This window comes from Toxorhynchites rutilus, chromosome 2, assembly GCF_029784135.1.
Source record: "Toxorhynchites rutilus septentrionalis strain SRP chromosome 2, ASM2978413v1, whole genome shotgun sequence".
NCBI lineage: Eukaryota > Metazoa > Arthropoda > Insecta > Diptera > Culicidae > Toxorhynchites > Toxorhynchites rutilus.
The window spans coordinates 324,697,095-324,712,537 of record NC_073745.1 but is presented as its reverse complement, the minus strand read 5'-3'; the positions used below and the strand labels follow the sequence as shown (position 1 = coordinate 324,712,537).

At 38.5% G+C, this 15,443-nt stretch overlaps 1 protein-coding gene across 1 annotated transcript; it reads right to left on the bottom strand.

Annotated features, from left to right (window-relative positions):
* Positions 1 to 9,903: 9,903 nt before the first annotated feature.
* LOC129771075 (uncharacterized) lies at positions 9,904 to 15,412 on the bottom strand. Its single transcript, XM_055774386.1, has 4 exons — positions 15,149 to 15,412; positions 14,183 to 15,085; positions 10,718 to 11,029; positions 9,904 to 10,659 (listed from the first exon to the last, which is right to left on the bottom strand). Exons 1-4 carry the CDS (start codon positions 15,194 to 15,196, stop codon positions 10,219 to 10,221), a joined length of 1,704 nt encoding a protein of 567 aa, XP_055630361.1. The 5' UTR covers positions 15,197 to 15,412; the 3' UTR covers positions 9,904 to 10,218.
* Between the last annotated feature and the right edge of the window lie 31 nt (positions 15,413 to 15,443).

Genomic DNA, 15,443 nt, shown 5'->3' with positions numbered 1-15,443 from the left:
CTATTTAACGCAAGAGTGTCGGAAGTAAGGGGGTTGCCAAACTGATTGTACTTCGTTTGATTAAATCTTCATTAATTTGATATGGGACCGTGCACATACCACGTGAACAGAAAAAGCATAATTTTAGACGCCCCCCTCCCCCTCGTGGACTAGCGTGGACATTTCTTATACCCCTCCCCCAGGTGTCCACGTAGACATTCCTCCGGTTTTAAGGAAAAAATCAAGAAATATATTTTTAGAATATTCGCTTAAATTTCATTTCAGGTTTGTTTCTATTTTATATTCTAATGTTTATTGATAAAAATTATAGCCTTACCAATGGTAACGATTTGTCTTGAAATCTTTGTTTTTTTCCGAATTCCATTTACGTTATCTCCATATCCATTTTAAAATATCGATTGTGAGCTTATTCTCGAGTATTTTTATTGGAGCTGGCTGACTATTTTCAAAAAAGACGGGTGGGTAATGTCGGTGACATAACCGGAGTGACGTAGGACTATACAAAGGGGAAAACCTTTGTTAAATATATATTTTAAATAAATTGTTTTATTTTCTTCTCCTACGTGAATACCTACCTATTTACCTGAAAAATGGATTAGTTTACTGTTTACTCTTTATGAACATGTTGGGGGTTCTGAAAAGAACCTTTGGTGTTGTGTTTTGCGTTTTTTTTTTACAAACTTGATTCTTGATTTTTTTCTGAAGGCTTTGTACTGTACGGTTTGAAAGAAAATGAGATATTTTTTTGAGGTCCGCGCGTTTTATACTCTAGCGGTACACGCTCACAGGATAGAGACAAATCGGCAGACTCAGCCAAAGGGGCGAGTCCAACGAGACGAACGAATGAGCGTTAAAAGGCAGCGATGGCAAAAAAATACATTCATTACGATTTGTTCGCTCGTTGGATTCACATGCAGGCTAAAAAGGCTCCTTTTCAGGATCACAAAATTATCTTCAATCTAAAGAGCTTATTGTTTTGTTATCACTCGATATCCCCATCTTGTTCGGCTAAACCTATCTGTTTAGCGATTGCGTTCGCCACTCGCCACAGCTTTCTCAGTTGGAAAATTTCTTCCCATCCAGCTTGGGACATATTGTACAGTAAATTACATTCAATGGCACGTCGCATTACCACCACTCAGTGTCGGATTGGAGGTAATTTTAACCTGTAATTGAACATTTGCGATGACAGTGGTACAGTGTCGACTTTCAATGTGGGGTCATAATTTGGACCCCGAACTCTATGTTTACAAAAATGTCCAACTAAATATGTCGCATTACAGGTCCGTCCAATTAGCTAAATGTCGAGATAAGTGTAAATTACTGTACTTTCAATCTAGAAGCAATTTAAGAATTGGGAGAAAATCAATAAGCTCAGAACAACTGCCAAATTCACATACTCAATATATCCTGGCAAACAAATTATGAAAAAATCAATTTGTGTTTTATTATTATTTTGGATATTGTTTTAGAAAGCATTGAACTGTATTTCCTAAGCTCTTTTTTGGAAGGTTTAATGGCCCTGAAAAGCGCCTTGTTTTATGGAATGGTTCCAATTTAGAAAACTTAGTACTCGTAGTTTTGAAAAGAAACCATTTCGAACGCCCTCGATGCCGCCTTGTTCTGGATTTGCCACCAAGGCAGTTTGTATAAAGAACAAAATTTTTTCTTCTGCTACCTGCTGCCGTTTTGCGATTGCGTTTGCCGCTCGCCACTCGCTGCAACTGCCTGTTGTCTGGATGTGTTCTATTCTGAATGCGGGTTTTCTTATCGTCGCGAGCAGCTTTACCAGCCAACTCGATCACTTCGGCGGCCGAAACAATATAACGCCGGCTAGGTGGACTGGTGCACTGGTACTAACGCGCTCGTCCTAGCTACCCTTGCTGAGCAATTGGCGGATACACCTACGGGGAACTGCACACCTGCACGGTTCGAGTGGGACTTTGCCTTTCCCTTACCTTGTCCTCCTTTGTTACGTCCACGATGCCGATGCCGTACAACCACACGGGTTTACGGTTTGAAAGAAAATAAGATATTTTTAAGTGAGTTTGAAAGATACGCTATATATAGCTACTAACCCAGAAAGCCACACTACAATAAAAGCCACACACACAATTGCATGCAGTGGAGAGCTCACTCCATCCGATAGTTTAGCGTAATTTGAGCAATGCCGTACACACATGAGCGAATAGAGTAATTGATAAACGCGCCGTCTTCACAACCTCCAGGTTATGAGTTCGAGACTTGGGATGTAGAATTTAGTGTTTAGTCGGGAGGAATTCATTGTCGTTATGTAAATATATTTTCCTATGTTCATTTAATGTTTTCCTTGATTAAGTAGTGTAGTGAATTATTCGAATTGATGTTGAATTATTGATGTAGGCGTTGTGTATATGAATAAATATGATTTCGTGATATTAGATGTTCAGTTGTAAGAAACGGTTGTGTATTTACCGGCACGCGGTGGCCTAAGCACCGACGACAAATCCGTTCAAATATTTTTGTTGATGAGTTGGTCACGAGTCTGAGTGGAGACTCCTTTTTTTCTCACTTCCACTCTCACTCCTACGCTCCGAAGCGAGCTCCGAAGTTGAGGGGAAGAAGATTTTGAGTAGGTCCCGTGAGGAGATTCAAGCATAAGCGGTAGTCAGTGGAATCGAGCCAGGCTCCCTTGTGTCTGCATTGCGTCCCGTGGACAAACGGTGTCGCGGGTCCTACCGAGAGCGCAGGTAAAAGTCGCGTATCTAACCGGGTTTGTGAGGGAAAAAGAACAAACCCGCCCTCAGTGGGTGTCTCATTGCCGGGCAAGGAAGGAACACGGCGGTCGGTCTCCCTCGCGGGAGTGGCGCTTAAGCCGACCGCTTATCTGCGCAAAATCCCCGGTCGCGACGAACCCGCTCGCCTCTCGGGCGTTACGGGTTACACACCAAAGCAGATTGTAGAAAGAACAAACTTTTTTCTTCTGCTACCTGCTGCTGTTTTGCGATTGCGTTTGCCGCTCGCCACTCGCTGCAACTGCCTGTTGTCTTGATGTCCACCGAACCGAATGTGTTCTGTTCCGAATGCGGGTTTTCTTATCGTCGCGAGCAGCTTTGCCAGCTAACTCAATCACTTCGGCGGCCGAAACTATATAACGCCGGCTAGGTGGACTGGTACACTGGTACTAACGCGCTCGGCCTAGCTACCCTTGCGGGGAACTCCAGATCAACACGAGCGGGAACTCCAGATCAAGGTTCGAGCGGGATTTTGCCTTTCCCTTCACTTTTCCTCCTTTACCATGTCCAGACATGGCTGCTTGGGTTGGTTTGTTAATGTGTTGTGATGCGAACCGATGTGGTGTACGGTTTGGATGAGAATGATCATTACGGCAGCGGAGCGGGGATTTTTAAGCTGACTGGCTGGCTCGAGAATTACTCATGTGTGAGACTGCGACCAATGTTTCGTTCATTTTTTTTCCTTTTTCCTTTCCAATCGTGTTTCATTCTATTTCGCTGCTGCTCTGGTTGCCCGTTTTGGTCGGCACGATTTGAGGAGCACAAAATGGACCAATCAAAAATGGGCACATAGTGCATTTGGGCAATGCTTGATATTTCACAATTATTCAATTATTTATCTCAAGAAAAATGAAATGTTATTCGTTATGATAGATGCGTAGATATATTTCCTATCAATTGATGCAAAAATCTTTGCGATCTATTGAGAAATGCGTTCCAAATCTTGCATTTTTTCCTACTTGTTCAGTGCCTAGATTTCCATTTCACCCCCTATATCTTCCGGTTAGACGTAGTCCTACGTCAAAATCAGACAATGAAATCAAGCACTTTGTTTGACAACAGAATTTTCTCGTCTAAACATCAATGACTTTCGCTTTTACAGGTTCGGTAGTGCCTGATGACTATAATGAACATAGTAAAAACAAAACATCTGCAATATCATCGTGATCGATGATTCCGTTGACTTACAACCCATAATTGTTAAATCATGCTAAATATTGTGCTGAAAAATTCGTGCCGATTTTAAGGAAAAAACCAAAAGCATATTTTTGTAGACATACATCTTTCCGAACATAGATGCACCGTTTTTTCCTGAATATTTCAGCATCCTTCATGCAACTAGAGAATTCCATCCTCTCAGAACTTATGCTATACAGTAAGTTGAAGTTTTTACAAGAATCTTAACAGTTAATATTCTGAAGATGCAATATCTGGTGTGTAAGGCGGGTGGAGTTTTAGAAGTGCCCTAGAAGCGTTCTGGATCGTTGATTTTCATACGTTCAGCTGCTAGCAGTACTTGTTGGAATTCATCGAAACTAGTTGCTTGGTAGAAGCTCATGATACAGATTTTCGTCCAGTCCTACCAGACCCAGCCATTACTTTCTTCAAGCGAAAACCTGCTTCGGGGTTCCATTCACTTGCTGAGATTTTTTTTAGCTCAACATTCTTGTAAATGATTTGCCCTTTACAATTCGCTACACATATGTATTTTTGTCGCGTTTATGAAATGAATAGCAGATTGAGATAAGTCCCTTCAAGTGTTTTTCGGTAAAAGAAACCCTTATTCCGGAATCCGGTCGGATTTGAAATTAGCACAATGTTGCGTTCTTTAAGAGGGTATTCTATTCTAGAAATTTGAAAAAAATCATTTTTTTTCTTCATATTTCTCTAATTCAGACATTTAAGAATATACCATAGGAGAGACTTTTCGAAAATCTCATTATTTACCAAGTTATAGCCATTTTAGTGATGCGATATCTTATCTAGCACGGCCATAACAATTAACTTCAAACGCGTTTATATCGAAACATGTTTTTTTTCAAACTGGCTTACACGATATCTCAAGTTTTACTTATCCGATCTATGTTTATATGGATACAATCTGTATGTATCTTTCTATCGCATTAACCTATAAGGCGGCTCGCACACCGGAGCAATAAGCAACTAGCAACTGTTAACATGCAATAAGCAATATTATCGCCAATGGATTTTTCCATTTAATTTTTGTTGATCTCGCACACCGACGCAATACGATATCGCTGTCGCCTTTACAGAGCAACACATGTCGCTAGCAACACGACGTGTCGGTTGAAGAGCAACTTATCGCCCATATTTTGACAAGTTTCGTACATTAAGCCGATTGTCTGCATAATGTCAGGGGTTTTTATTGCTCTGGTATGCGAAAAACAACAAAATAAGTTGCCTGTTGTATATTGCGTATTGCAGTTTGCTAGTTGCTTATTGCTGCGGTGTGCGAGCCGCCTAAAAAATCATAATTTCGTAACTTTACTATTTGAAAAAAAAATCAAGAAACTTAAAAAAATGTTTTAAACAGCATTTTTTTTCTTCAAATTTTCGCCATTTTATAAAAAAAAACCTTTTTAACTTGTCCGAGGCTCATGCGATAGTGGCATCTTGACTGATTCAGAATCTGTTCGATTTGTTTGTTTCAGAGAACCAGAAGTGCTGAAATCTTGTACGCCATTGCACAACTTTTTTTTGAACCCCTTCACTTGATCAGCTTCTAATTATGGATATATTTTTTTCCGTTCAATTTTCGTTTTATTGTTGAAAGATAGATAAACAAATAGTGATATGATGGATGGTAAAAATATTCTTTGTTTTTTACTTTTTCGGAGCTCGAAATTCGGTCTCTATCCCCCTTAATCTGATTGAGCCAGATCCTATCATATTGTACAAGTGTTGCAACCTTGAAATGCAGAATGCAAAAGTTTATTTCGTTCGGATTGCGATATGTTGAATCCGATCGGGTTCCGTAATATGGGTTAATATGTAGTCCACGCAGTGTTACATGTTTTTCGTGATGTTTCGTTCCTGTGATTTCGGTGATTTTCGACATCTGTAGCGAATCTACTAATTCATGTGCATGAAAGATTAATCTTTTCTTTTAATTAATCAACAGTAGCAGCATGAGCTTTCCAGACAACTCAAAAGAAGCGTATTACAAAAATTACCAGACATCAATGAAGAACAACATCATTGCAAGAAATAGATCTCCAGAGACACGGCCCGTACACTCATGGAAGAATTTGTTGTTCGTTTCAATGTTCAGAAATCCTTGGGAGTTCTCCAAAAAAAACCAAACTGTTTTGTCATCAAGAGCAAAAGGTGAATTCAACCCGTACTGTCGTGATTTTTAATACAGTAGTTTTAATACCCCGATTATCCGCGGAATAGTGCAGCAAGGCCTCCGCGTATTATGAAAATCGCGGATAACGTAATAAATTACTATAAATGAGATTCGAACACAAAAAAAAAATATTTCGGCATGATAACTAAGTTTTATGAATACAGGCATCATTAAACTATCCATCTGTAAAGTCGTACATACCAGGGGTCAATTAATGTAAAAGCCATAACCAAAACAAAATAGCAAAAGCCTATCACTCACTGATCAGTTCCGGGAAAGTCCATAGGATTTCTATGGAACTCACTTCCGCGGATAAACCGCACCGCGGATCATCCGCTCGTGAATAATCGAGGTTCCACTGTACTACAACATTCTTTGTGTTATTGGGTGTCTTTATCCTGGCGGATTTAATGGCCCTCTATTATCGATTGGAATAAATTGGATCCTAGTTCATGTGCGTTACCTTCAGAGTATACATTTCAGGAAAGAGGTTCAGTCATATGAAAAAATATGGATGTTTGACCGAGCAGCACTCTCAGGCAGTTCAGTATTTTTATTGATGAATACTAAGTACTTAGGGCGGGCGTGAAGTTCAAAGAATCGTATAAATACAAAACAGATCTCATTCAATTTTGACTACTAACTTGAATGTTTTACTTTAAAAAACCTAACGTGTCCACGTGGACATTATAAAAATCACCTCCCCCCTCACCGTGGACAAGCGTGGACAGAATTATGGGGTAAGCTGTGATGCGGTCCATCTGGTCATTCAAAAGCATCAAATGCCCGGCCAATCAACCGGGAAGTGGACCGAAACGTAAGACTGATGCAAGACTGAACACGCTAATCATCCGAGAAGTAAAGAAAAACCCACTAAAGACCATTATTTATTTTTATAATTTTTTAAAAATAAACGATGAAGTGGGTTTTTTTTGTCATGCCCTAAAATACCCATTTAGGAACGAATATTTTTTTTATTAAAAAATAAACCAACGATACTGAAATGGCGAAATGGTCTACTGATTCCGTTCTGCTGATACGAGAAGGACCTGCAGCATTTGAAGAGCAATACATGCTACCCATTGTTTACCTAGTAAAACAAGTAAATTACAACACTTATACCAAGCCATTCTTAATGTGTTATGAATGAAACATTGTAAAATGATGATTTTCCAACTTTTTCAGCGTAAAAAGAATACTTCAAACCGGGAAATTTGAAGAGAGATTCTGATTTTTCTAAAAAATTGTAACGAATTTCAAACAAAAAAAAATCAATTAACTCGCTGAGCCATCTGCGCGTCAATGTACAAGAGCTAGGTGTCGCTTTAACTGTGATGGAAAACGAGGAAACGGATAATTTGTAGGTGTCCAACAATTACCAACAGAATACCTAATGTCCATAGCGTCAACTAGGTGGTACTGAACGACCACCAGAACAACAGGCTGAAGTATCTGGAGTATCTGAAAACGTAAGAAACTAGCCACTGAATGAGTCCATGAAAACTCGGTTCATTAGCATTTTGTCTCCTGTCAGTTGTTCAGGTAACCCAAGCCCCGGCCAAGAGGATATGATCCGCGAGTCAAGATGTGCTGCAAATATTGGCGATCTAACGTACAAATCTACACCTAGGCGGCGCTGCGGTGAAAGTGATGATGGTTTTAAATTTTGCCAGGTGAGCTTATGGAACGTTTGTAGTTCTTTCCATAAATTACAATGTTATAATCATAAAAGATTATTTGATTGCGATGAGTTTGGTAGAAATTTAATTCTGCGCAATTTTATATATAGCATGTTATTTTCTTTCCTCTTTTAGTAGTGCAAATTGTGGAAATATTAACAATGGTTGAATCAAAGAAGGAAATTCGGAAGCACAATCGAATTTACGCAAAGCTGAATCAGCTGATGCGACATCTACGTGAGAGCTCAGAACCACAAAAGTGAGGGTGTTTGTTTATTTTACGCACTGAAAAGCAAAATTCGGTGGTGATTATTCATTTTATTTCAATTTACATTCATTTGAGCCATTAAATGTCGTCAGTATATGGTAAGAAAGTTGTAGTTTTGTATATTTACGATGGTTTCAACACGCGATTTGACCAAAGTCATAAATTGCGATGAAACCGATAACATATCAAATTGGCTGATATCATTGATTATGTAGGGGCCGATACGAGAAGGATTTGCAGTATTTTTAGCGCAAAACACCCTATTCATCGTTTACTTAGTCGAAAAAAATTAAAGTTACAATTCTTATAACAAGCCATCCCTCGTCATATACATAGCACATTGTAAAATGATGATTTTCTAAACTTTTCAGCGTGGAAGGAATACATGAAACCGGGAAATTTGAAAATAAATTCTGATTTTTCTAGAAAATTTGAACGAATTTCATACCAAAAAAAACCAAAACATCCTCATTTTACTCGCTGCGCCATCTGGTTGTAAATCCAACGTAAATTCGTCAATTGGCGATCTAACGCAAAACGTAAACGACCGGTGAGACATCTAGATTCTGTTTTTGAGCTAAGAAAATTATAAGGTAACCTAAAATTGAAAAACAAATCACGTATGTTTTACTTCCGGACTTTCCAAAGTAGTTCTCACATGCAAGAACCATGCATTTTTCTACTGGTTTTTGATGGTGCTCTCGAATTTCCGTCTTTGATTCATTGTCAATATTTATACAATTTTCACTTCTGAAAGAGATAAGAAAATAACATGTTATATATAAAAATGCGCAGAATTAAATTTCATAAAAACTCATCGCAATCAAATAATCTTTAATGATTATAACATTGTAATTTATGGAAAGAACTACAAACCTTCCATAAGCTCACATGGCAAAATTTAAAACCATCATCACTTTCACCGCAGCGCCGCCTAGGTGTAGATTTGTACGTTAGATCGTTAGAAATTTTATTCTGCGCATTTTTATATTGACGAATTTACGCAAAGCTGAATCAGCTCATGCGACATCTACATTAGAGCTCAGAACCACAAAAGTGAGGGTGTTTGTTCATTTTACGCACTGAAAAGCAAGATTCGGTGGTGATTATTAATTTTTTTTCAATTTAGATTCATTTCAGCCATTGAATGTCGTCAGTATATGGTAAGAAAGTTGGAGTTTTATATATTTACGATGATTTTAACACGCGATTTAACCAAAGTCATAGATAATCTTCGAAAATTTTAAGTTTGATAATGCATACCGGTTATTGATACTATGGATAATTGCGATGAAATTGATATCATATCAAATTGGCTGATATCATTGATTATGTAGGGGCCGATACGAGAAGGATTTGCAGTATTTTTAGCGCAAAACACCCTATTAATCGTTTACTTAGTTGAAAAAAAATAAAGTTACAATATTTATAACAAGCCATTCCTCGTAATGTACATAACACATTGTAAAATGATGATTTTCTAACCTTTTCAGCGTGGAAAAAATACATGAAACCGGGAAATTTGAAGATAAATTCTGATTTTTCTAGAAAATTTGAACGAATTTCACACCAAAAAAACAAAACATCCTCATTTTACTCGCTGCTCCATCTGGTTGTAAATCCAACGTAAATTCGTCAATATAACATGTTATTTTTTTTCCTCTTTCAGTAGTGAATTTGCGACCCGGACATGTTTGACGCTGTCAAATGCTGTGTATTAGTATATGGATGCACTAAGGGTGAGGAAACCTCTAAGCGGATACGTGAATGGACTAGAAAGAAATAATCAAGCCAAACAATTGCAACCGGAAATAGAATTAAATTACAAAGCTTTATTGGATGAATCAATTGACTCCAAGAGTACGCATTCAAAAATTTAATCGAAAGTAGACAAATATAACGAATTTAGCACGATAGAGATAGGCCTAACCACATGCCACATTGTAATGGGGATCAATTTAATATTCTTTTTCCTGTAAAGCCTTCTACAGTATACAGTGATTTGCTGTGGTCATATTGGAACATTACAAACAAAATAAATATGCTTTCCAAATTCTAACTGAAAAAACATTCTAACAACCATATCACAAAATTAAATTTAACTGCCCTAATTTTGAAAAGCGTCTTCTACATAGAAACTCTACTCTCGTTAATCGACGATCCTTCTCCAGCAACACTATCGTCCTCCATATTGAGAGGCGTGCTGGAAAGCATTTCGCTGGACTCCATATAAGAACTCTCGTCCAACCGTGAATATTCGCCTGAACCATTCTCATTATAGGTACGATCTAAGCCAACAGATCGATCCACGCCTGTGGCCAAGTCCTGATCCGTATTGCTATTTGCGGTTTTGTTGGCCTTAGTGCGTCCTCCTGACTTCCGTTTCGCACCAGCTTTACGTGTTTTTATAATTGGTTTCACGACAATCCCGTTCAGAATCAGCATGCCAGAGGTATTGGAGGCTGCCAGAGCGCCAGCCATGTTAGGTAGAATTTTTGACTGGGTAGTGATCTCCAACCGTTTCATCGCCGGCAATGAAAATATTTTACAAAGCGATCGGAAATTGGGCTGCAAAGAGATAAATGGAATGGCTTTGATGTTTCTTCATTATGACAATCGTGCTAACCCTGGAAATCATGTTTGCTTCAATACAAAGTTTCCTCAATCCCACCAGCTGTTCCATCTGACTGATTATCTCAGGTGTGACGCGATACATATCTATAGTCAACTGCTGTAGAGATGTAGCGAAAACTGAGACTGCAGTCAGCTCGGTACTATGCATTCGAAGTGTTAGCGTCTTCAGATTTGGGAAACGTTTCAGAATACAGATAAAGTTGTCCGGCCTGATGAAGGAACACAAGGAGAGAGTTTCCACTGAAGGCGCAGCCACGACACGGCTTGCCTCATCCGTTAGCATTAGAGAATGCAGCCCTAGGGTCTAGAATCGAATGTGAAAGCTTAATCATTAACTCACATCAAACATCAACATAAGGCCTTATTCCATGTACATATCACGGTGAAAACGAAATGAACGGATCGTCATTGAACTTCATTTTACGAGTTAATCAATGATAATAATGGAGTTTCAGACGGAATGAACACCTTACAAATAGAAATAATGAATGAAAAAGACTTTCTCCGTATCAAGATAGTGTTCAATGTGAATGGAAAACTTTGTTTTTTTCATTTTCATGTATTTTCAACATAATCAATCACAAAAATTGTTTCCGAAGATATAACTAGCTGATCCGGCGAACTTTATTCCGCCCAAAATTATTTTTTTGATATGAAAACTTCAAGTATTTTCGTCTTCTTAGTAAGCGAACGTTAGTGGGTTCAATAGCAGCACTCACCATTGATGGATTACTCTTTGACCCTTTACAAATTCCTTTTACTATAAATTTTCTAATATCTCTACCAAAACTCGTCATTATAATATAAAATTATTTTCAAACACAATGTTCGTTTAAAATGCCTAAATCAATTGCAAATAACATGCTTCTTCGCTGCATGGAATACATGTTTGATACAGAAAATATATTAAAGACAACTCAAATCGGACAATTCCTTTCTCGAGTTGTGTGTTTAGCAGCACATTCGGCGATCCATTTTTATTTATATAGATCGAAGATCAATCTCGTTAGCGCAAACATCGAAAGCATTGACAGCGCTTATCACGATGTAATTGTAGGATATATGGGAATTTAATTTTCCAAATTTTCCTTTTTAATTCACAATTTAAAGCAGTGTAGCAGTTTGTGAACGGTCATCACCAAGGATGACCACAAATCCTCCCGCTGATCTCGTTAAAGTTTCTGAGGTTCTCGAATTTCGGGTAAACACAAACGATGTGTTCGACTGAATTGCGGACCTCGCACAGATGGCAAAGGTGATGAAAGAAACTTCTGAAGTTGTTTAATATTTTCTTAGTGTGGAGAGGATTCACTGCTTCCTCATCGCTTTTACGTCTTAGAGCCTGGTTATGGAGCCTCTAATTGCCTGCATCCTTCATTGGCCGCAAACCAAAGTTGTATAGCTATCGGTGGTAAATTGGAGTGTCATCTGTTGTAAGATTTTATTGTTGAGACAGTCAGGTGCGTCTCCTCATCTCCGCTGGTTTAGGCAAGGAAGCCCGCAGTTCTGGAGACTATCGCCGCGTTCAAGAAGATGTCAAACGGAGGTCCCCCTACTTCAGTGCATACCGAGACTGCTAGTGTTCATGGTAGCAGGCCAAAGCTAATCCGCGGTGCATTTTTGTTAAACGAAAATAGAGCTTTCGGGAGTTTATCTCCGACCTGCCTTCTGTCAATGTCTTCAGAACTAGTGGAATCCAGGTTCGGTTGTACGTCTTCTCCAGATTCAGGCCTATCATCAACACGTGCTGTCGGTTCTTTCTGAATTCATAACACAGAATTCCCAACCCACCAGACACAAAGAATGACTTCCTCCAAGTGAAGATCGGTCTTGGGGATAGCTAATGGTGGTTCATTTCGCTTGCCCTAAAATTTTCGTCGATCAACTTGTTGTATATGATTAAACTTTTCATCGTCCATCGTCCATCGCTCCATGATATTTCATTTGAAGGAGCTTGTGAATCTTCTATATTTTGGTTAGTGTTATCCTCATCTATACGTCGTTTTTTCTTTGGAACACACCTATTGTGCCAAATCACTGCCAAACAAGATTCACAAATTTGTATTGTATCCTCCAACGGATGGGTATATCACAGTAAACGTATTTTCTCTATTACTGTTGATGTTAACCGACGTATATCATTACGGTTACACTTGGGGCTGTTAATACCAGCACTGCATTTGTAACCCTTGCAAATCCTGGAAATCACGACTTGACTCATGTTGTTAAACAATGTCACACTTTTTTTTGTAGAATTCTGATGATTACGCAGAAACAAAATAATGCTATTTCTTTCCACTTTACATTTGCTGCCGGACACGACTGGTAATTTTCAAACAACTGCAGACCCATTTTGTTCAACCTTTCGGTATCTATACAATCCATTTATTATTATCATATCTACAGTGACTCTTAATAGATACCTAAATCTACAACAACTATTCGATACCTGACCGACCGATCAAGAGATTTTTGGCAGATGCCTATTGTTTGAGAGCTATCATTGCTCTCTGAAACATATTGAATTTGACTACAAAAACAAGCTGAAAACTAAAAACATTAGCATTCGAGGGTCACCATAAATCCATTTCTACCTGTTAAATTTTTTTGTATAACTGTACACAAGAAAAAATAGAAAATTTTCGAGAAAAAAACATGAAAAAGTTTTTGTTAGAAAAACTGTCTTAAATATGCAAAACTTGTGATGTATGGAAGAGTTGTAGGGCACATATTTATCTACCATTTCACCAAAATCTGAGATGACCATTTTGAGAAAATCGACTTTTAGTTTTTGAAATCGATTTTTTTTTCAGTGTAGGATTTCAAAAAATTGTTTTTTAGTATTTTTTTTTAAATTCAATTATTTTTCTTCCATGGACTACTTTTTTGTAGGACTTACCATTTTAGAGTGAGCAAATTTTATAAAAAAATGATCAAAAATATTTAGTTCTTTCCATATATTTTCGGAAAACTAAGTATGCCAGGTTGCTAAATTAGGTAAGGTTTTCACGCCCAGAAAGTTTCATTAGGTTCTGAGAGGGTCATGCCAATCTCATAGACGAGTTGGTGCGAAATCCGTCAATATAAAATTATCTTCAGATACAATTTTTGAGAGGTTATTTTACCATATAAAGAAAACAACGTTTTCCATTCACATTGAACACTAATTTGATACGGCAGTCATTTTCATTCATAATTTCTATTTGAAAGTTTTTCATTCTGCCTGAAAACCCAGTTATTTTTGATGCTTCACTAACTCGTAAAACGATGTTTAATGTGGTGCCGTACATTTCGTTTTCTCTGTGAAAGGGAAACGAGAATAAAGCTGGTCGACATCGTACCGTTGTCGTCGCGGATACACTTCATTTCGTTTCCGCCGTAAAGTGTATGTTTTGAAAATATGTCCCATTAGGTCCCCCTTACCATACCTCGGCGATAGCCACTCTATTTCCATTACCTTCAATTTCTTCAAATTTTCAATTCCGTTGAGCCACACCCGTTCTGAGGCCAACCCGCCACATAGGTGTAAATATTCTATCGATGGCATATTCGCGAAAATAGTGCTCAACAATATTTGGTCGTACTCGCAGCGAAAGCAAAACCTCGCGTTACTCAGTATTTTGAGACCCAGCAGGAAATTTCGGAACGACGAGATCTGAAAGGTGCGCCTTTTAATCCACTGCTGCTCTGGTTGACTGAGGTTAAACTCCAGACACGCCAACCGTGGAAGTCTCAGTTCCAGAAATCTATTAATAACGCTAGAATCAACAGTTGCCCTTAAACGTCTCAATTTCGGAGCGATCCAACCGATGAGAGAAATGTCCAATGAAGTGTTGACCACTATATCCAACTCCAAGATGTTTGGCATCGTTCGCATGAAAAGGAACTCGTAGCTCGTGAGGCTTATCGTGGACACGTAATTCGTAATACCGAAGCGAAGCTTGCGCATCTTAAAGAGTCGATCCCAGCAGCAAGTCAATGTTTCATCACATTCAAAATAGAGTGCTTTAATGTCCAACTCATGAAGTGAGGAGCAATGTCGGAGCAATTTACCAAAAGTATTCGCATCGAGCACAGTCAAATCCAGTTTGAGGCTCACCAGTGAAACCCCCAGGCATTTGATAGCTTCCATCAGAAAGATTGGACTGTCTATTTTGAAGGACGACACAGTCAGATGTTTGTAAGGCCTTTCTTCGACCAGTTCCGTGCCGGCAATCGGGTATAACTTTAAATCTATATTGAAGTTAAGCCGAATGCGATTCGCGAAATGCGCGAAGATCAGCCTATTCCATTGCTTGCAGACGATCGACAGGCTAATTAATTCCGCAATGGGGAAGTTCTTAAAAATTTCAATCCACATCTGAAAACAAAAGTTATGCTTACGATTCGAGGAGCGTTTCAGGTCGGGAAAATCTAAACTAACCTCATTAGGAAGACGACATGCGGGTGGAAATTTATTGAAGTTCTCCATAGCTGCTGTTTAGTTCTCAAAATTATCTAGCTTCATGTACAAAAAACTGTGATCTTTTCACAAATATAAAAACCAATGCGTACTTTGTGAGTGAAAATTATCACAAGGATAACCAAAACGAAAAATCAACTGACTTCTTTCTCATTAACAGAGCACGATAATAACGATACAACAAAAAATTGGAAGCAAGAAAGGCTCACAAATTACGTTAAGTGTTGGAAGTGCGTCTTGATAATTACACAGCATG

What these genes read in the sequence shown, in the direction of transcription:
- LOC129771075 (XM_055774386.1), bottom strand. Translation starts at nt 15,196, where the DNA reads ATGGAGAACTTCAATAAATTTCCACCCGCATGTCGTCTTCCTAATGAG. An exon ending in AAAATTTGAAGAAATTGAAG is followed by an intron (nt 11,030 to 14,182) that starts GTAATGGAAATA and finishes ATTCGATTCTAG; the next exon opens with ACCCTAGGGCTGCATTCTCT. An exon ending in AAGCAAACATGATTTCCAGG is followed by an intron (nt 10,660 to 10,717) that starts GTTAGCACGATT and finishes ATCTCTTTGCAG; the next exon opens with CCCAATTTCCGATCGCTTTG.